This window comes from Pezoporus occidentalis, unplaced genomic scaffold, assembly GCF_034315485.1.
Source record: "Pezoporus occidentalis ecotype Australia unplaced genomic scaffold, CSIRO_AGI_Poc_V1 ctg24, whole genome shotgun sequence".
Lineage (NCBI taxonomy): Eukaryota > Metazoa > Chordata > Aves > Psittaciformes > Psittacidae > Pezoporus > Pezoporus occidentalis.
The window spans coordinates 6,875,073-6,897,274 of NW_026914285.1; the positions used below are offsets into that span (position 1 = coordinate 6,875,073).

The 22,202-nt window shown below is 44.5% G+C and overlaps 2 protein-coding genes across 2 annotated transcripts in view; one reads left to right on the forward strand and one right to left on the reverse strand.

Moving 5' to 3' along the window:
• The first annotated feature begins 2,556 nt into the window (after positions 1-2,556).
• On the forward strand, positions 2,557-7,885 carry SOD1 (superoxide dismutase 1). Its single transcript, XM_062622191.1, has 5 exons — positions 2,557-2,692; positions 3,492-3,585; positions 4,079-4,148; positions 6,249-6,363; positions 7,299-7,885. The coding sequence occupies exons 1-5, from the start codon at positions 2,618-2,620 to the stop codon at positions 7,407-7,409; spliced, it is 465 nt and encodes a 154-aa protein (XP_062478175.1). The 5' UTR covers positions 2,557-2,617; the 3' UTR covers positions 7,410-7,885.
• A 2,839-nt stretch (positions 7,886-10,724) lies between these two features.
• SCAF4 (SR-related CTD associated factor 4) overlaps positions 10,725-22,202 on the reverse strand; it is a 47,074-nt gene continuing 35,596 nt past the window's right edge. Inside the window, exons 18-21 of the mRNA XM_062622339.1 lie at positions 20,168-20,330; positions 19,954-20,034; positions 19,676-19,855; positions 10,725-11,932 (exon numbers count right to left, since the gene is read on the reverse strand). Coding sequence (XP_062478323.1) covers positions 11,091-11,932; positions 19,676-19,855; positions 19,954-20,034; positions 20,168-20,330 — 1,266 coding nt within the window. The 3' untranslated portion in view covers positions 10,725-11,090. The remainder of the gene's footprint in view (positions 11,933-19,675; positions 19,856-19,953; positions 20,035-20,167; positions 20,331-22,202) is intronic.

The window sequence follows — 22,202 nt, forward strand, 5'->3', positions numbered from 1 at the left end:
ATAACAAAATAAGGTATTGCTACCAACCACCCTGTTCAGCTTCCTTGGGGTGGATTTTTTCACCTACTGGTGAGATTTAAGAAAATAAATGCATTATAAAGAGGTATGTGGAAGAAAACAGAACAAAAGCCTTTCCCTGGCTTCTTGTATAAGACTTGTGTGAAACAGTACCCCTGTAAACTAATCCTTTTGTATTTGTCATACTTGTGAAAGAAAAGAGTAATAGAAAACACTCTAAGCCAAGACCCATATAAGATTACTGACCTCTTTCTCCATGCACCATGCAAACTCTTGCATATTAGTCCTTGAAATTCACATCTCTCCTTTAGCTTCCTACAGCTGACCTCTTCACCCTCGTGTTTCTTACCACATCAGCTTCAGGGTACCACATCAGGGTACCTTCACAAGTAATCTGACACTGAAGCCTAATGTGATAAACCTCCAAAATCATTACTTTACATTATTCCACTTCACATATTAAGAAGCCTGATGCACCTGGCTCTAATTCATTTGTTTGTCCAGCATTCATGTAGAGGCATGAAAAAGGGCAGATCTCAAACTTATATCCAAGGAGGAAGGAATAAACCTGTCTGACACAAACACAGGCAGGTCTGGAGATGGGCCAAAAAATAAAACACTATAACGCAGCACTCAAGAGGTCCCTCTTTATGAAAGGGCACTGACAAGTGGAAACAGTGATATGGGAAGCCAAAGATGACTGAAAACAAAATGAGTCACTACTATCCTTCCAAGTTTACAAGCCATTTTAAATCAAATAAGATTCACCTTGGGAGCACTGGAATCTTTCCTCTTGATCTAGCAAGCACTCGGGGTGCTGCTGCATGTTGTTCCATGAACACAGACATATTTGCTCATAAGTAATTTACAGTCTCTTCGCTCCAGGCATATTAGAAATGAAGCTCTAGGGAGTTTAACTCACAATGCCAAGATGCTTCCTAGACAGGAAGCTGCCCAGCTTTCCTTCTCCCTCAGCTTCTTTCAGGGATTAAACTACAAATATTTATCTGTCTTTCAAATAGTTTTCATGTATTTATATGTGTTTGGGTTTTTTTTCCGACTCCTTGTTTCTCATGCAAAGAAATACACCATTCGAGCAAATAAATTCCCATTTGTTTCAGTCACGTCATGACCCGTCCCCCAAGCTATGGTATCATGACTGGGTCTGGTGTGTGAAACAAACCCTGTACCTCCTTCCCTGACTTTATGGCATTCTCAACCACATGACTTAAAATCACCCAGGCTTTTGGTTGTTCATACTTCAGTCATACGTGTACACAGGTTACATAAAGTCCCAAGTACTGTAAAATCATTTTATGCTTCTAATTTAACTTTTCCACCAATAACAGAGTGGGAAAACGAGCAATGTGGGCTTGCAAAGGGAATTAATTAAACACATTTTTTCATTCTTAAAACATTCAAAGGTCACAGATCTTAGAACAGAACTGCAGAGCTGTATGCTCCCCAAATCTGGTGTTAACCAGAGTCCAAGGTTTGCCAGCATTATCAGCACGTAAAGAATCTACTCTGTCATCTCTCTCCTGCACATCCCTCAGAAAAGGAGCAATCCATGGCTACATTAAGACACTTTCCACGTTAAACATAGCTCCAAGCTGCATACTACATCCCCAGCCTGCTGCTGTGGGTAGCCTGCACACAAAGGTGTCTCTAAGGATAAACTCAGCAGCTGAGCAACAAACGCCAGCTTCAGATCCTAACTTTGATGGTTTCTGTACAAAACATCTCGCGGTACGGCAACTGCTTTGAAATGCGAAGCGATTCAGGGAGTTCATGATGTGACACACCTCGGTCACAGGAACGCTAGAAAATGGCCTGCAGGGGAAGGGAAAAGAGGCAGACACCGACGAAAAATGTTTGCCGCTTCTTCCCACCTCAGTACTCCCAAAGATAAAGGGCTTATGTCTGGGATTCATAACATTAGAAGACTGAGGACTGAAGCTTGCTGATTTGAGAGGAAGCTTTTAAGTGAGACTGCTTAAAGCACAAGGTCTCCTCGGGGCCGAAGTGCCACCGCGGTGACACGCAGAAGCAAATTCCCTCAGGCTCTCGAGAGAAAACGCGGAGCAAGCCACCACGCAGGGCCCGGCCCCTTCTCCCGCGGGGGGTCCAGCCCGCCTGGGCCAGGAAGCGCCTCTTCGCCAGTGCCCCGGCGGCGGCAGGCGGTCGCGGTCTCGGTCTCGGTCGCGGTCTCGGTCTCGGTCTCGGTCTCGGTCTCGGTCTCGGTCTCGGTCTCGGTCTCGGTCTCGGTCCCGGTCCCCCTGCTCTGACCCTTCCACCGGCCCCCGCCACCACAGGCGCCGTTACACAACGCCCCCAGGAGGCGGGCGAATGAGGGGGGACTCGCTCACCATTGGCTCAGAGCGCGTGAAGCCCATTGGCCCGCACCTGCGCACGGTCACGACTCATCCCTCTCAATTGGCCGAGCCCGTTGCAATAATTGCGCAGAGGCCAGGGAGCGTGCCTCGATTGGCCGAGGTGCTGACGGACCGTGCTATATAAAGGCCGCGGTGGGCGCGGACCCGCAGTTCTTGGGCACGGGGTTAAAGAGGGAGTCGTGTGTGCCCGCCGCTTCGGGAACATGGCGATGCTGAAGGCTGTGTGCGTGATGAAGGGGGACGGCCCCGTGCAGGGCGTCATCCACTTCCAGCAGCAGGCAAGGGCTGGCGGCGGGCGCGACCCGGTTGCTCTGCATCTCCCCTGGGGGCGCGTCTTGGCCGTACTGCTGAGTCACGATGCAGCGCGGGCGGCGCGGTTCTTCCTCCCTCTCCCCCGGTGGACCTGCGCTGGGCGGGCTTGGCCTGGGCTGTGGCCCCGCACCGCTGCGGCGGTGGGAGGGACCGGTGCCGTTGAGTCCCTGGGTGCGCCGGGTGCTGGGCCCGGCCGGTGCTAGGCGAGCCGGGCACCGTAAAGCGAGACGCGGCGCGGAGGGCTGCAGGGGATTGGCTGTTTCCGCCCTTCCCGCGGGTGTGCCGCTGGACTATGGGCTGGAGCCTGCGTTAGTCCTACTGTAGAGCGTATTTTGACACGCTAAGAGTGGGGCTTAATGGAGCTCTAACTGCTAAATGGCCTGAGCTCCTTTATGCTGTCGTTTAGCATCCTCAGTAGAGAACTTGGGGTTTTATATGGGCAGTACTCTAAAGGAGGAATGACTGCAGGGCTACTTGTGCTTGCAAATGGAAGTACGTGATTATTCTTAAAAGCAAACAGTGTGATAAAAGGCATTCTTTTCGCTTATTGTTGCATAATACACTTCAGGTGGCTAAATAAATGCAGGCATTCTGTGAAATACTGTATTGGCATATAGAATCAGTTAACGTAAAGTAATTGTTAGTATCTTTGTAGCTGAATTTGTAGAGAAGTCTCTAGTGCTTTCTGTTGACTAGAAGTTTCATTTGATACAAGGCTATTTAATGCTGTAGCTGTTTGTTGATAACAAACCCTTTCTATTAAAGGGTAATGGACCAGTGAAAGTTACTGGAAAAATCAGTGGCTTGGCTGATGGAGACCATGGCTTCCATGTCCATGAATTTGGTGACAATACAAATGGTAAGATGTGTATTCCAGCTTTTGAGTTACATCTGTTATGTGATAGCTCAGGTTTAAAGAGTTTCTTCTGGTATTGCAGCAGCAGCTGGTAGAAGTCTACTTGGGTCTCATGACTGCAAATCTGTGTTAAGAAATAGGGACACTTCATAAGGAATTGCTTCTCATTTAATACTTTGAACATGTTTAGGCTGGTGTTCAGGATCTCACACATCAAGCACTGACCTAAATGATTTGATAACCTAGTGTTAAGAAATAAGAAAACTTTCAGCTGAGCCCTGAGTGTTCTAGAATGAGTAGTCTTACTTTAGTGAACTTATAAATCTGTAGTAGATTACTCACCTCTAGAGGTTTAGAACATCTAACAGGAGAGTAGGTGTTTCACCATTAGTGACTTCATGGCCTCTGGCTATATGCATCAGTGTACTGTATGAGCAGCAGATTTAAACTGGATACTGCAAAAAAAGCTAATTTTGGTGGCTGTGTTCTGTTTCAGGATGTACCAGTGCAGGTCCTCACTTCAATCCTGAAGGCAAGCAGCATGGTGGACCAAGTGATGCAGAAAGGTGAGTTTAATATGCCTGGGCTGTTCCCTGCAGCAGCCATCTAAGTGCTACTCTGTGCTTGGGAAGCCACTTCATAAACAATGCTAGGACAATACCAGAAGAAAACTGGTAGTTCCTGCAGGACATCTAGGGTCATTTGACAAAGGCTGTGATAAATCTACACTGATTAGTTATATACCTTGTCTCCAAGAGTATGTGTAAAGTGTAGTCTTTGGGATATGTTCTTGGTTTTGTCATAGCTTGGGGAGAAGAGGCAGTATGAAAGTTCCTCAGCATGTTAGTGCAGGGAATTCATGTGTTAAAACCTTCTTTAATCAGTGGTGATTTGCTTCTGTTGTCAAAACCTGGCCCTAAAATGGGGGCACTAAACTCTCAGTTGCTGAGCTTGTGTATGCAGGCTTGTCATGTGGCCGATCAGGTTCATCAGTAGAAGGTGCTGGGGCTGCAGGGAAACAGCAAGATGCACACAAAGCTGTGTGTGCCTGGGCATGGTGATTCTCATTGGGTGTGCTGGGCTGTTCTTAGCCTGTTAGCTTAGGTGCTGTACTGCCTGCAGTATGTACCCCTGAGGCTGTGCAGCTTGTCACTACAGAGTCTGATGCTCATACCTCAGTGGGAGCTGAGACCAGGCTCTTCCCCTGGAGGCAGTTTTCATAATCCATTTATCTTCAGGGAACCCTTGCATGTTTGAGACCTGGTGTCTGGTTTAAACAGTATGCTCACCGAGTTTGGAGACTGGAAGGGGCTGCTGAAGACCAATGTGGTAGTGACTGGAGCTAGGAGCAAGTGTGAAAGGCTGGTCTTGCACAGGGGGTGTCTGGACTAGCACTGGGGCCAGTGTGGCATTGTGATTGGTCTTTAAATGCTTATATTTATGTCCATAACTGCACTTTCTGTGGCCAGTAAGCTCATACTGGAGTGATCAGTTGCATGCCAGACCAAGCAAGCTGCCTGGTGGCCACCTGTGTGGGTGATAGCAGCATAAAATGGTGTGTTCGTGGACTTTAGTGCCAGCCAGCTGCCCCGGGGCTAAAGGTCAAAACTGAATGAACACTGTGGCTTCTGCTGTGTCAAATGCTGCTTCTGGTGTAACCTGCCTGCTCAGGCAGCTGTGGGCTTGGGAGCTCATTAGGAGGGTGTGAGAACTAGATTGTGCTTTTTACTAGTGTGGAGTTGAAACAATTGGACTGAAGCTTCCCAGAAGCTTAAAGCAAGCAAATTACTAAAGGGAAAACTGCCTTTGGCCTGATTTTGTAGGTCTTGGTTACAAATGCAAAATTGGTACTAAGCTGTCTTAAGAAGCTGGCAGTCAGCATGCAGCTGTCTGAGCTGGTCACCCTGCATGCGTGTGGAGTTTTGGAAACAAGCTGGTATTCTGTGTTCTGCATCTGGATATAAGAATCTTGCAGAACATCACCAACTTGCCATTTGAGTGAATGCTTTGCTTGGCACAAATCTGTAGGAAATAAGACACTGGAATGTCCGGAAGTTCAGTGAGAACTGAGCTGCTTCAGGCTTAATTCTTAAAAGAATTCCCAGTGGAGATCTAGTGCTGATAAAAAACCTGTGGTAGAGTATAATGCCAAGTGTGTGTGGAAAATGTGAAGCAAACTCAGCCAGTCATCACTGCTCTTCATTAGAACTTTGCTAGCACTTGATGCCTCCACTTTGACCTGTCTCTTGACAACTGCTTTTACTGTCCTATTTAAACCTAAAGCCTGCAGCTGCTTGTGGAATAGCTGATTTGTGATAGACATTAAGGGCTCTTAAGAGCTTTATCTCTTAAAGAGCAGTGGCAGTGCTTACACCAAGCCTTGTATGTGCAGGAGTGATGGCATTCCTTTCCCCAGAGTTGATGAACTGTCTGCTATAAACTCCTTTATTTTCAAGGGACAACTAAAATCTAGTCCTAGGTATAACCTGAAACTGGGAGTGTTAAAGGTTGGCTGGTGATGGTAAATGAGGACATAGTGCTGTTTAAGGTAAGATGGTGGAGTATTTGAATGTAAGAACTATGGGTATTGCATTGTCCTGGCCAGCACGTAGAAAAGCCGTCAATTCAATGAAGTTTTCAGTGAGTCTGTTTGCATCTTTGTGTAGGCACGTGGGAGACCTTGGCAATGTGACTGCTAAAGGAGGAGTAGCAGAAGTGGCAATAGAAGATTCCATCATTTCTCTTAGTGGACCACATAGCATCGTGGGACGTACCATGGTGGTAAGTGTCTTGGTGCCTACTTGGATTACTACTTGCCTACTGCTTGCTTACTACTTGGGTACTTATTTGCCTACTGCTTTAGGGAACTGTAGAGCAGTCTTGACATTAAATGGAGACTTTTTGATGCTGGAGGCCTTTCCCTGGTGTATGTTACAGAACTTGCACTGCAAGATTTCCAAGGCAGGGAGTTACTTGAAACCTTACCTAAAAGTCCTCTGTGGATTAATTAGTGTGGCACTTCTTAGTGAGATCTTAACTTCCTGCCTGCCTTCCAGAGTTGTTCCTCCCCATTTGACTTCGCCTCTTCAGCTGTGACTAAAGCAGCCTGACTTGAGGGAGACCCTAGCATGAGTGCTGTCACTGAAAGTCATGGCAAGGGTCCAGCAGGACAGTCTGGTCTGGTGACTGCTGGTGTAACTTGTGCCATGGCCTTCCTGGGAAGGAGGCTGGTAGAGGCTGAGTGCACTTGGCTACTTGTCAGTGTTGTCAGTCTTGCTTCCCTTCAGATGCCAGTGTGTGCTGAGGTTGCTGCCGTGCTCGCTTCTGCATCATGCAGGTGAGGGCTGAGGGGCAGGGAGGTTCTGGAGTGCAGCACTTGGGGTGACGTGGCCTTGCGTTGTGAGGGTGAATGTCAAGTCCAGGTTTGCTTTTGGGCTGCTGCTAACTCTTTGAAATACAGGGGTTTGGTGACTTCCACCTGAAACAAATTCAGCTGAAGGCAACTCATCTTTTTAGGCAAGTGTAGTCTTAGGTTTTTGGCATGAGCATCAATTTGGTGTTCAGGAATAAGTAATTACAGTAGGCTCTTTCTCCTGTGTAACACCCTGCTGATAGCTGGCAAAACTGCTTGTCACTGCTAGTACTAGTGCAAGTAGTGAAAAATGTTGATTAGTTCTGCAATAACATGAACTAAGGTATCTTCAATTCTCTTCCAGGTCCATGAAAAATGTGATGATCTGGGTAGAGGGGGAGATAATGAGAGCAAATTGACTGGAAATGCTGGACCTCGTTTAGCTTGTGGTGTCATCGGAATAGCCAAGAGCTAAGTGTTGTACCTGAAATGTTTCACGTGTTAGTGGTGAGTGGGCTGTATTTCATTGCAAATGCTGTACTTGCCCTTTTTCATGCAAAAGATGTATCAGTTAATATCATTACTTTGCATTCTGAGTATCACTTAAACTGGTGAAGACTGACTTAATTTTGTATGATGTATATTGCAATTAAAGTGACCCTGATGGAATGTCTCTGTAGTTTTCTACTGAAGCATCTGATGTAACCATTAAGTACAACTTGACTCACTGGAATTCTTGCTCTTTGTAATGGGAGGTGTGTGGTAGTGGGCATGTCGTGAACACTGGAACCTCCACTGTACTGTGTGATTTGGAGGATTAGCTCTAGGAGCTTTGGCAAGGCTACTCACTGAGGAGCAGGAGCCACTGTATCTGCATTGGGACTTCATCCTGGCAGACTTGCAGCATCTGTAGGTTTCAAACTTGTGTAATAAACTTTCTGGGCAAATACACCTTGGTCTTGCTGTCTGTAAAAAAAGCAAAGCTAACTAGCACAGTCATACCTACTGAATTGCTAACAGGGAAAAGCAGGCCCATAGTTACCTGCTGAACACCAACAGCTCCCAGGGAGATGCTAACAGCCAGTGTTAACCCAGGGGTTTTATGCACCTGAGGACAACTGCAGCTTTGCATTTCACATCAAGAAGGTATTTCTGCTTGTGACAATCCCATGTGCTTGTGAAGTGTGTGTACTCCTGTGGTGGGGAAGCTGTGTGCAGCATTTAAGATGATGTGGCTACAGTGTGTGTCCTTGTGTGTTGTCTGTGCCCCTGGCAGTGCTGGGTAGTGGTGGGCTGTGTGAAGTGGAAGCCCGGAGGGATTGATGGAGCCAGCAATTCTCCAAGCAATGCAGGTGCCTAGTGTGGAACAGGTATTCCCGTTGAAAGGGTGTACATAGCCACATATTCTGTATTTAATTTCATAAAGCTCTGCAACAGTGCATTTACTGCACACTGGTACCAGCTTTTGTTATTTTCTTATATGTAGCTCTTAAATGTGTTTCTAAGTATTTTATTAGAGAAAGCCACTAATTTTAAGGAAGACCTGTAAGAGCAGTTGGGTGTAGTTCTAGATGCCTGGATTCCAGTGTAACATGTTACATGTGAAATGGCTTTTGGTAGCAGAGTACTGTAAAAGCACATTAAGAATTACTTAGCTTTGCTGCAGGTTCTGTTAACTTGCCCACCTGTACCCATTCCTATGATGTAGTCTCTGCTCTGATTCAGCTGCTGCAGCAGAACTAAGCATCAGTCCCACCTTCCTCTCCAGCACTGGGGTGCTGCACATGTAGCACCCATAAACATCACCCTCACCTCGTTACAGCTTGGAGGATGGTTACAGTGCCCCCCCCCTTCTCTGAGGGGAAAAAACAGAGTACTTGGGAACTGTAGGTTGAGCTGCAGTGGCATGAGAGTGGTGGCAGCTCTGCAGTTTGCCTTTCCTCTCCTGGCCATTCTGGCACTGAACTTCAGTGCTTTCAAAGCCTGGTATGTGCCTATCTCTGCTTTCAAACCTGTTTCCTCTTGGCACGCTAGCTAGCCTTGAAGTCAGTGTGCTATTGGAGGATGTACAAGTTAACGCTTAGGTTTATGTGTGAGTTGGTGTAACCAGCAGGTCTAGGCTTCTGTCAATTGCCAATGCTGTGTTGTCTATCAGTAATGGGTGCTGGCACTGAACCGATTAATCTTCATGTACCAACTTCTGGCATGGCTTACTTTAAAGCCAGAAATGTGGTAGTTGTAGAAGCATAACGTGCAGTTCCACTGGTGATGCTCCCTTGCGAGTAGGTTTATTATACACTTGCTGCTTCAGAAGGTAAGAAACTGTTCTGCAAAGTACACCCAAGGTCTGCCTAGGCTTTGCTTTCAAACTCTCCTAATACAGGAAATGGAGACGCTGAGGTGGCATTTCTGTGGACAAGCCTTTGTCTCTTTCACTCCTAAGTCTTTTAGTTAAAACACTCCTACCTCCTTACAGAATTATGGTGGGTTTTACCGAGTGTTAAGCCTGAGATGTGAATGTCTGTCTTTGCAGGCCCAGCATGGAACACATTAAGGACACAAGTTTGAACACATGACAGTTGAGTTCAGTACAAGTGTGTAAACAGCTTTTTTCTCTCTTTATTCTGGTATTGCAAGAACATAAAAATAGATGTCCTTTCCCCAGTCCATGGCTCCACATTCCTCTCCTTCCCTCCCGCCTCCCTCCCCCAGAAAAACTCCCTCTGCTGCGGAGCAGCTCTGAAAAATGTAAGAAAGCAGCTGCCCTTCACTTACTTAGGGGAAAACACCAACTTCAAAAGTGAAACACAGTTCTATCAGTATCAAGGAGGAAAAAAAACAAACCCAAATTAAATATGCACAGGATTCGTACACCTTTTCCACTACGCTTCCAGAGTTAACCAAGCTCCAACCGCAGGGCCAGTGCCACCTGTGCTGCTGATGGCCGACTGGTGTGAGGGCTCTGACCACCCAGAACCAGCATTCACCCTCTCCAAACCTGACAGCATGACTGGGGTGATCTTGTGAGGCGATGGTGAATCCAAACGCAGGCAAGAAAGCGCCCTCCTCATCCGTCCATCAGCCGGGCGGGTACACAGCACCAGGTGGGCAGAGGTTTCACACCTACCTCGTGCAGGGCTACAGGAGGCGGACAGTGCTCACGCAGACAACCCGCATCTGCCTGAAGGAAGAGGTGGCATTTTTACATCCTCATGCACACCAGCCCCACTTGGAAAAACAAAGTTTAGCATTTTATAGTGGGGTTTGGTGCCCTTTTGATCTCCCTTTCACCCTGCTAGCACAGAAGCACCAGTGAGTACCAAGTCTACCAGCTGCTGACCGGGCCGGTGCCTCCCAGCCCACCATGCACACATGTAACCACATAGCAGAGGTGTCCGCTTTTTAAACAAAAGGCAAATCAGGGCAACACTGACCACAGAACCAGCTGAGAGCGGGGAGGGAAATAAAACAAACAAAAAAAGCCCTGACTGCATTGCAAACACTCAACAGTCAACTCTTCAATTCAGCTTAAAGCCACCAACTTCTACCTGCTCTGCTCAAGTAAGATCATTAAAACGCAGCACTCTTAAGAACCAAGATGACTCTTCCTTACAAATAAAAATTTGCTTCTGTGAATAGCTACACAAACAGATGATGTATTTCTTTTAACAAATATAAACAGAACAGTCTAATTTAGACTCCAGTACAGCATTAACAGTCCCAACTTTAAGATGCTGAACACTCCTTTTTCCACTTCAGTGCAGTGTAGGAAGAATAGCACACGGTAAAGTTTGTTACGAAAATAGAGTTTATTAAAAACACATTCCTATGGTTTCGAGGAGCTTTCACCGTTACCTTTTCTTAAATTAAAAAAAAAATAGAAAGCACTTCTACTTCTGATTTGTAAACTTTTTAAAGTCAAAACTTTAAAAAAGTTACAGCAAAAATGGGTAATAGTTTAATCGTATCTTCAGTATTTCGTGTTACGCTGTGGCTATTTTAAATAGAAGGGAAGCAATCAAATTGCTTACAATTCCCCACCAACTACCGAGGGGCTGTGAGATCAGCAGAAGCAAATATAATACAGCAGACTGTACAACCCTAAAGCTCTACACTCCAACAAATGTCACTGTCGTCTCGCGACAACTTCCAGTCCCTAGCGAGGAGCCTCCGACACTGAGCCCAGATCCTTTTCTGCCTGTTCCAGGGATGAGGTAGCCGCTGGTGTCAACTCTTCCGCAGGTTTTACACCCGTGGGTTCCGAGTCTCCCGAAGTGAGTTTGGAAACAATGTCTGCGTCTCCCACTTTGCTGCCATGAGATTCGTGGTTTTTGTCGCTGTCTGCCCTGTCAGTCATCTCCTGTTTTTCCTTCCCGCGCGTTTCCTCCTTGTCTCTGCGAGACTCCCTGTCTCTGGAATCCCTCTCCCTGTCCCGATGGCCACCAGAACGCCTGTTCCTGTCCTCCAAGTCTCTGTGCCTGTCGCGCTCGGGGCTCCTCCGTCCCCACTCTCGCCTGTCACGACTACCGAGCCGCTCATGATCTCGTTCGTCGTTGCGGTTACTGTAGCGGTCACGATCGTTTTCTACCCGATTTCCGTAAGACCTCCTTCCAAACCTTTCCTGGTCTCTGTTGGGCGTGAATGTCTGCCTGTCATTCCTGTACTGCCGCCCATCTCTGTTCTCCTCAGGTCCACCCGGTGTCCCACTTCCTGGCATCCCCCCAGGTCTCACAAAGTGACCGGGTGGTGGGAAGGGGGTTTTCATTCCGTGGGGGGGAGGCATCCCAAAGCCCCCTGGCCCTGGCGGGGGCCCTCTGTGCATCATGTGGTGGGGCATGTGTCGTGGTGGCATCAGGGGAAACCGCTGCAGAGGAGGGGGTGGCATTCCGGGCGGTCGCTGGAGTGGTATCAAACCCGGCCGGGCGCCCAAGAGGCCAGTGGAGGGAGTCTGCAACCCAACAACGGGGGCTGGTGGCGGGGGCGCAACTCCTTGAGTGCCTGAAACAGACAAACGCAGACATGCCAAATGAAATCACAGGCTGGGGGGAGGACGAAAGAAAAGGCATTTTCATCATCTCAAAACCAAGCATTCCGAAATTATCCTATAAAATGAATAATACCAAAATTGAGTGGTGGTGTGGGGGGAAGAGAGCAGCCTGCAATGCTGCCTGGGCTGGCTTACACACTGTTAAGAGAACATCCTGTTTAAACAGCAGTTCGTGCCATGCTACAAATAATTAACAGTGCAATGGCAGTAACTAGTCGCTCATTCAAAGGCTTCCTTCTGTGGAGAAGCTGCTGCGCAGGTCAGAGATCTTCCTGATCTACAGCTCGGGGTCTTGCTTTGTCAACAGAACACCTTCCTAAAAGGTCACGCTTCCCAGGCTCCTAATTAAAGCCACCTCACTCCCTTCAGTTAGTTTCAAAACATCTCTCCTCCACTCCAAACATCCATGGAATCAGCTGCTAAAATGCCTGAGATTTGATGTGGCCACCAACAGGAGTTCTCACGTGCAGGACAGGTACAGAGGGAGAGACAAAGCCAGAATAGGGCTGGAGTCCAATTGGGAAATCACAGAGTTCAAGGTACTATTCCATAGAAAATGGATACAACAAAGTTCAGTTTAGTAGAATAAACGCTGCAACATAAACTAAAAGGAAATGCAACAGGTGATGTGTGGATTTATTCCTGTTTTTTAAATAGTTTTCCATCCTTTACAGCACACACCCAACACCAGCTCTTTTCCATTTCTACTCCTCGACTCCTCTTTTTACCATGGTCTTCGTAAGAAAGAAAAAATTAACTCTCAAAAAATACTGTTTCAGAAAGCTCAGCCCGAAGCTTGTTGGCATCAACACAAGGAGTGAAGACAAGCAAGGATTACTGAGCTCCAGAGGAGCTCCTACCAGTAAGCAAGTGCCAGCTTATCTCGTGCCTCCTTCTGTTGGAACCAGCAGCATTATCATCTCGGGCTCTCTGTAGCTTTGAGGCTGCATCTGCCCTTTCTGTTCACTAGCAGTTATTCACCTGAAACTAAGCTCGCTGTCTCGGAAAGCATGTGTTGTTTTTGAACTCCCAAACTGAAACTTACAGGAACCAACAGCTGTCAGCAGAACAAACACAAATCCCTCCTAATCTACCCTGCGCTCCTTTATACATTTTGTTTAGACCATGACATGCTTTATTTCTATGTATATTAATAAAAATTAAAGTTAAGAAGGCAGGTTACGTAGAATCTTGTAACTCCTGCTCTGGCTAGAATTAGAATGTGAATTAATACCAGAATTACACACTTGACAGCGTCACCAGCGAACACTGCACTTAGATCGCAGCTGAATGAGCACAGGGGAGCAGACATCCTAAGTAACCTTTCACTTGGCTACTGCAGCTTCCCTCTTCCGCTGGCTGACTGACTTAGTGTCTCTATCCCCAGTAAGCCTGAGCCCTCTGAAGAACACAGATGTTGCTCTTTCACCTCACTACTTATGCTGAAGAACATCTCTAACAGAAACGGGTTTTATCTGGGTGCACTTTATTACGTTTTGTGGTTCAGGAAAACTCGGGTCACAAAGATGTGAATACTCTTCCGCCCGTGGCATCCATCACCTTACCTTCCCTTCCAACAGTCCCTCTTAAGACATGGCTTGACAGGTTACAGTCTTTGAGAAAAATATTCCAGCAATAACAGCCCATTTTTGGTGTGTACCCTCCCCCCTTTTTAACTGTCAAATGCACAGCCCCCCACCACCTCCTGTTCCACATCAGGGCTGAAGTCACTGAGCTTAAACTGCTCCCATGACTTCGTACGAGACAGACACACGGCTAATGGTATCTTCCAAGAGTGTTACTTTGCTGAATTCTGAGGTTTGGGGATCATTTTTGTTGATAAAGTTATTTCTTCCACAGAAGATTAAAAATAAGGCAGAAAAGACTGAGATCTAACAAGCTGAAAAGGAGAAGCACATGCTCCTGCTCTATGGCAGCAGAGTAGAGGTGGGTTACAACAGCATGAACATGAGGCAAGTGTGACAAGCTTTTCTGCATTTCACAAGTACAAGTAATTTAACTTCTCAGTCTTATTTCTGCACGAAATGTAGTACAGAAGCAGCAGCGTAACAGCAACCAAAACCCGTTCTCTTTCAATTTGGACTGTATCAGCAGGGTAGCAGCAGAACACTTTTTATTTCAGCTCACTCAAATGGTGAGACTGAAGCCACATGGTTGAAAGAACTGTCAGGAGTTTCCTTGCTGTGCTGACAAACCTGGCACCGATTACAAACTTACTCTGAAAGAGCTGTCCAGAAACACATCCAACTTTACTAGAGATGCTCATGAAAATCAGTGGTACAGAATGCAAGTGGCCTATCTAGGACAGCTGAAAGCCCTTTGTTGTCTTATACAGGGAAAGACAGTATGGAAAATTTAAATAGTTTGTCAAACTTGAAAAGAAGTACCAGAGCTCCCAGAGAAACAACAGTGATGCGATGACCATCCTATACCTGTGCAGACAAGTGACGGAATTTTATCTGCCCCAGCCTGTATTTTATCCATCTGCTCCTAACTGTGAGCCCTGCTGCAGTAGCTAAGCTTGTGTTCTTGCTTACAGGTATGAAACGCAACCATCCCTTTTATGAGCTTCTTGCTCCACGTGACTTGGCTACCACATGGCTTTTACTACAAGACATGGCTTGTATGTAATGCTGCAGATATAATCCCTCGGCCTTACACCCAGTATGTTACTCTGCTCAGCTGTGTAAAACCAGACTGCTTTCACAATTCATTTTCATTTGTAACTTTTACCAGTGATGCAGTGAAAGGTCCTCAGAGCCTGCGAAGTGTTCACTCTGCAGAGCGCAGATGCAAGTGCCCAAGGAAAACCCACAGCCAACCGTGCATGTTGTTGCGGATGTGCAAGAACAGTCACGCAGTGTTAAAGATTTGGTATTCCCATTTTACTCGTAAGACGGCTCCAGAAGCTAGAGCTGTCCTGAAGAAGTGTCTTCTATCCAGGGAGGTCACAGGAGTCATCCTTACTGTTTGACAAGACTAGGTAAACAGCCAGATTTCTGCATTACTGTAATTCCACTTCTGATTATCTTCTCTTCTGGCTGGACAAAAATCCCACGTTCCCTTGTGATAACTATCAGTACTGCAAATGCTAATGTAACTGAAAAGTGTAACAGCTGATTCCTTATTTTAATTACTTTTATTCTTTAAGGAACTCTGCTCAGCAAGTGATTAGTGTCTCTTATAATCCATCAAATTACTTCTCAGCTGTGCTGTTACAAAAAAGCAAGCGGAGGAGTTGTGTTCTCCGAGTCTGACAGAGCAAACCTGCTTCACATACACCTCCTTCGCAAATCTGATGACAATATATATGAGAACAAGAAGTCAAAAGCTTACGATTCCAGCATGACAGGCTAAAGGTTTACACGCAGAGTTTGACGTTCTGCAACGTCTGGCATGTCACATTAGTTCTCCTATCATTCTCCAGTGGGGAATGCTGCATATTAAAACTAGAACATTGAATACTACCAGGAAATTCTCGAAAGAGGGACAGTGGTGTAAGTCTTGTGTCTTCTTCTGGAGTTTAATATGGAAACCTTTAGACCAGGCCAAGACTGTAAAGAGCTTCAACTTAAGAGCCTAAATATTGACTCACAGCTTAAATAACTTGCCATAAATACCAACATTTTTCAGGGTAGTCAATGTCAATCACTGAAGTCAGGAGGTTAATTTAAGATATTTCAACAAGGACGTAAGAATCAAATTACATTATGGGCTGGTTACTGGTATTAAAACTGCTAAAATTCCTGCTTTGTACAACATGAAACACTAAACCGATCCAGGTCAAGGGAGTCATCAAGACAAAACTGAATTCCATGAATGGTGCTTGAGAGTTCATGTTCCCTTACCTCTGAATTGTCAGTTTATGAAAGCAAGTCATGTATACCATTAGCAAACATGCAGTGTTTGTTATGCTTTTTAAATGGGCTATCACCAGAAATTTAGAAACATATTAGGTTTATCACTGTTCATATCCTGTGTTAATAAAAAGCTCATCCTTCCTGTGAAGGAAGCATCCACCCTGCAATGTAGTAATATTTGGGTGAGCTCAGAGAATATTGTGGTCTGTCTTTTATAATTCAATGCAGATTACAAAAAGACCATGTGGTGTCTTAAGAGCAAAGCATCCAGGGAGAAAAGAATGGTAATTCAGCACACATTAACAGGAAATGAATACCAAGTTCGAGGAGAGCTACAGTATAATTAATCCTTGATAATATGTAATTATCATTGTAGGAATTTTGGTAAAAAGAGAGTAGACCAGAACCTACAAACTGCAGTATGGTGTATTTAATCAAGATAATAGATCACAGAATCTCCATATTCAAAACACAGCACCTCCATCAGCAGTTTATTACTGGTCCAAATTACAGCATTTGCTCAACACTAACAAGTTGGCAAATCAAAAATGATTTAAAAGCCTGCCACTTTCTGCAATATGCACATGGAAAACGAGTCTAAAAATATCTGCTTTGCAAATCATTTAGAAAATGACATACGAGCACATACTCACAAAACCAGTTACAGTCTGGTAGTCTTGTTCAAATTAAGAACAAGAAACTATTAACAGCAGCAAACAGTATCAAGGATACAACTACAATCAAAACAACCCAAGGGTGGTTTTTAGAAATAAGCACAAAAAATTCAGACAAGATGTCCATGAAGGATCACTCCTCTGAAGCACAAACATGTCTTTGTTGGAAGTGATGAAAGAATTACATTGGGGAAATGAATGAAATTAGGGGAAATGGAACAGAACATAACTTACATTCCTAAGAAAGCATATGAAATCTTACAACCACCAATTTAGAGTTGCTTTGTAACATACCTTCCACATAAAAACTGAACAGACAGATAAGCTTCATTAAGTTACAAACATCAGAAAAGAGCTCCTGCGTTTGTACAGATTACATAAAGTGTTCTCAAGCAAGGTTTAGATTTTTCTATGACAGTCTCTTCAGAGCAATCTTCACTCCTTGATTTCAGCCTGCTGAAGTAAGTTCTTCTATCCTCCCCAAATAGCCGAAGAACGTTTCTTCATTCTTCACGTTACACTACTCAAGCCCCTTCATCCCTATTTCCTCAAGCAGAGTCCTCATTACATACTTCATGATGCTGTCAAGCATATCTTTCTTCCACCTCCTTATCCTAGCTTGGAGAGCCACATCATGGGAGTGTTTCATGAGAGTTTGAGGACCTCTTGAGACATCAGTCATGCCATCAGTCATTTATGCAAATTACTAAAGAATACCCTTGTGAACATTAGGTCCTTCAGTCTGAACACTTGTCTGTGCTTTCCCATGGATAATTGAGGGTAATCCTGTACCTACTCACTTACTCTGCCCAGTTCATCTGCCTCTGACCTGTGCAAAATGCATGTCATCACTAAGGCTACATTTAAACTGTCAAGCCTCCAAGTATTTCTGGGCTCCAAGACTGCAATGCATATGCAGATTGCATCTCATGTTCACACACATGGTAAAACCCTGGCCCACTCCATTTCCCATGCTTTGATTTCCCTAGGAGTGAAACCTGACACACAGAATGAGAAGGTATGACAATGCCGCTTTGTTAGCTCTTGAACTCAGAGGACAGGGAGGGCAAGACTTTAAGGGACACTTCTTTGCTATCTAGATTAGCACCAGTGGTGGAAAATGTCACAACTTTCCTGTTTTTCTTCCAGCGTAAGGAGAGACTAGATCTGGACCCTCACAAACAGAGCTAAGCTCAATCGATGAGTGAATCAAAGTGGTTTTAAGAAGATCATTTCACTTGTGTTAACTTACTGGAAAGTTTTAAAAGCAAAGACAACCGATATTAAACTTTCACCTTTAATAATGTAAAACATTATAATCTGTTTCTTTGTGTTTTCTTCTATCTTGTATCAGACTGTGAACAGTCCCCCTTTCCTCTGAAATGTCAGGATGGGAGGATTTTACGTAATCCCTTGGCTATAAATAACTACTTCTTGAAATGAGACACTATCACTTAAGTAAACACACAGATCTCTAAGCTATTACTTCAGGACTACTCTGGAAGCTCACACATGCTATCTGATTAAAAGGAAAAACTCTTCTATCCCCTTGCTGATGAGTTGTTGATGAATGTTGAGAGAAGTTGTCCATGTGGTCAGAGTGACTTCCTCTGCCTCACAAATTTAATAGAACCAACGGCAAGTTCTTGATTAGATTTATCAAATTCAGCTTCCTTGGATTTATAAAAATAAAAAAAAAAGCTACTGGCCAAGTAACTCATGTAGGTGCATTGTTCTTCACTCCAATCTTCATTTTGTAAGAAACGTACACATTTTCTTATGTGTATGGTGACACAGCAGACTGAAGAGTAACTTAACACATTCTAAAGGCTTGGCATAAAAAGTTCAAGCTGTGCCATACAAGACACAGTACCATGAAACTTCAAACATCTGGTAAAGTATATTACAATTACAAAAAGTGTAATATGATCATTAGGATGTGAATGTCTCAAATGTATAGTCTGATAGTCTGTACCACTACAACATTCTGTCAATCCATGGTGTCACCATAAAGCTTTTTAAGTTTTTCTCTCTTTGCCAAGTGTCCCAAGATACTCTAAAACAATTAAGTTTGCACATCTGCTTTGATGGATTTTAAAAAGCAGACTCATTTTCAGAGAGAAGCAGCTCTTCATTTTTTGAAAGATGCCCTTATTTTGAGTTTCCAGCACAAAGGATCCAAAGAATCACTAGTCGTGGCTGGACAATTTAGCCATCAAATAACCCATCAGAGCTGTAAGATAAATCTTTGGGGTCTGGTTTTTTGTTTTTGTTTTTTTTTTTTCAGTGTACCCTGCAAAGTTCTGGGCAGAAACACAGTAAAACAAAACCAGCTTTTTCATTCACTTGTTAGGCTCTCATTTAGAGGTCTGAAATCTCACAAATGTACTAATCTCATTAAAATTTGTCGGAAACAAGTCTCTTGAGTATATGCTTGACACTCAGCCGTAAAAGGCCACCCTAATATACGCATTTAGCAGACCTCTGTATCATTAAACAGCATACACTCTCTTTAAAAATATAAGTTCATAGCATACCATGAAATGTAATTTATGCAAGATATCCAAAGTTAGCTTGGTTTTGCTAGTCAAAACACCACTTCGTAATATTTAAAGGAGGTGACATATTGGTAAAAAGGTTTCAAAACCTGTAATACTGCAGGGCTGAATAAAAGCACTTTCCACATTTTATTAAAATTATTTATTCCACACATTAAAAGTATAGTGCATTTTCACAATTTTAAAAAATACATTAAAAAAACTGCTTGTAAGTTTTATACATGTAATAGTTGAGTCTAAAACACAGTTCATATGTCATACGGATGTTTTGGTGCCAGTTATTTTCTATATGATATAAACCTCATTTTGCTCAATGTAGACATCATTTCGTTCTGTCTGGAATTTGTAACTTAAACATTACAGACTTTTTGTTTCTTCAAAAACCAGATCTTCAATAATGAAAGCAAATTTACCGCTCCTTTGCGCAAAACCAAGCCTCTAAACATGACTTACGACTCAACAGATTTCAAAAGTTCAGAAAACTCTACTTCCCCGTGAACTGTAAGTCAGTGCAAAATCAAAACTGTGTTTTAAATTCATGAGAACAATGAACTGAAGAATATACACAAAAGTGAACTTACCAAGATGTGGAATAGCTTGGGTGACTGGAGCAGGTGCATTAGTAGGAGGTGGAACAGTTCCATATATTTTGGAACTTTCAGTAGTTTCAGCAGTCCCTCTGGATCCAGAAACCACTGTTGGGATGGGATTTCCTATAGATGAATCTTTTGTAGTGTCTTCATTCACACCAGTTGCTGTAGCTAAGAAACAATGCATTGATGCATTAAAAAAACAAGTCAGCTTTCCTGCTCACACGATACCTTCCTTCTACTGCTGCCTGCCCAAGACTGAAACTTACAATTTGGGATGTTTACTGCTGGAGTGTGAGGAACAGATACTGGAGGAGTTATAGGTGGTGGTGGTCCAGGAGGAAGGAAGCCTATAAAAAAAAGTGTATATTAACACTGCGTATCACTCTACCAAAATATACTTGTACGGTTTATATGGCAGATGTTTTTATTTGCTGCATGGCTAAAAAAGGACTTAATACTCCTAAAAATACATAAATATACCTGGGGGTAAATGCATTGGGTTGAAACCAGGTCGTAGAAATGGAGGAGGTGGAGGTGGTGGCACTCCAGGAGCAAATCCAGGAGGTGGGATTCCTAAAGGTGCTGTGAAAGCAGGTGGTTGGAGTGCACCAACCACAGGAGGACCTGATGGATGTGGGGGAACCTAAGAAAAAAGGAAGGGGAAAAACACGTTACCTCAAAACTGAATGGATTATTTGTTGTTCAGCTGTGGACTGCTGCCTTCTGTGCCCCATCCATCAAAACAAGGAAACTGAAGCTACCTTAAATTACTCTGCAACAAGGTGACTTACGTAACTGATCTAATCAGCAGTCAAAGAACTCCTACAAGTTAAAATATCAACAGTGATCTTGTTCACCTTTGTACTTAAAAAAAATTATTCACTGTGCTATATCAATATTAATGGATGCTGCTAATTCATCTAAATATACTCTTCTTACTTTAGCTGGTACTCAAGTGATCATAACTGACTCACCTCCACGGCCATCAAAATTTCAGAATTACTGCATCAAGACCTTTCAGAACTCATTGCTTATTTCTAAAGAAGAAGCCTGTACTGGTTTATTCTCAGAACTGAAAGCAGTGGCATCAAACCAATGTAAGCAAAATACTCTTTAAGCCTGGAGAAGACACAAAAGCTGCCGAACACCCAATAGTAGTTCAAAGTTCTGTTCCAAGTTCTTTACCACTGCCTAGGTTAGTGAGTTAAGGCACATTAACACTTGCACTATTAGAATTTTAAAATCAACTACTTCAGTAGGCTTTAATTCATTAGATTTTAGTGCAGACCACCCCTTTTTATCTTTAAATGGGTTATTTATTGGTTTATGATAACCTGTTGATTAGGCCCAGGCCTGAAGTTAAGCTAACTGAGCAAGATACAAGAAACTACTGGATGTGGCACAAGAATTGCCAGACCTGACAGGTAACAATATGCAAAGCTGGCAAAAGTTACCCCCTCAGGGATGGCTGGATTATGCAGGTAGTTAACAAGAGCCAGACTTCAGAGAGGATAGAAAGGTCGTCATGGGGGATTTTAACTTCCCTGATGTTTGCTGGAAGGACCACTCGGCAACCCAGCCGCAGTCCAGGAGGTTCCTCCAGTGTGTGGATGATAACTTCCTCCTGCAAATGGTGGATGAGCCGACCAGGAGAGGAGCGCTGCTGGATCTCATCCTCACTAACAAGGAGGGTCTGGTTGAAGCAGTAAGGGTAGAGGGCTGCCTTGGTTGCAGCGACCACGAGATGGTGAAGTTCAGGATCTTGTGTGGTAGGACAAGTAGAATACCAAGTAGAATTGCAACCCTGGGCTTTAGCAGGGCAAACTTTGGCCTTTTCAAGCAATTGCTAGGGGAAATCCCATGGGCAAGGCTGCTTGAAGGAAAAGGGGCCCAAGATAGTTGGTTGACATTCAAGGACTGCTTTTTCCGTGCTCAAGATCGGAGCATCCCGACACGTAGGAAGTCAAGGAAGAGGGCCAAGAGACCTGTGTGGCTAAATAGGGAATTGCTGGGTATGCTCAAGTGGAAGAGGAGAGTTTACAGGTCATGGAAGGAGGGGCTGGCCACTTGGGAGGAATATAAGGCTGCTGCTAGGGGATGTAGGAAGGCAGCTAGGAGGACTAAGGCTTCCTTAGAATTAAACCTGGCAAGAAGGGTCAAGGACAGCAAAAAGAGCTTTTTCAAGTACATGGCAGACAAAACTAACACCAGAGGCAATGTAGGCCCACTGATGAACGGGATGGGTGCCCTGGTGACAGAAGATGCAGAGATGGCAGAGTTACTGAATGCCTTCTTTGTCTCTGTCTACTCTGCTGCAGGCAGTCCTGAAGAGCCCTGTACCCCTGAGACCTTAGATGAAGTCAGGTCGACGGAGCGACTTGCCTTAGTCGATGAGGAATGGGTTAGAGATCAGTTGAGCAATCTGGACGTCCATAAATCCATGGGTCCAGATGGGATGCACCCGCGGGTGCTGAAGGAACTGGCGGAAGTCATTGCTAGACCACTCGCCATCATC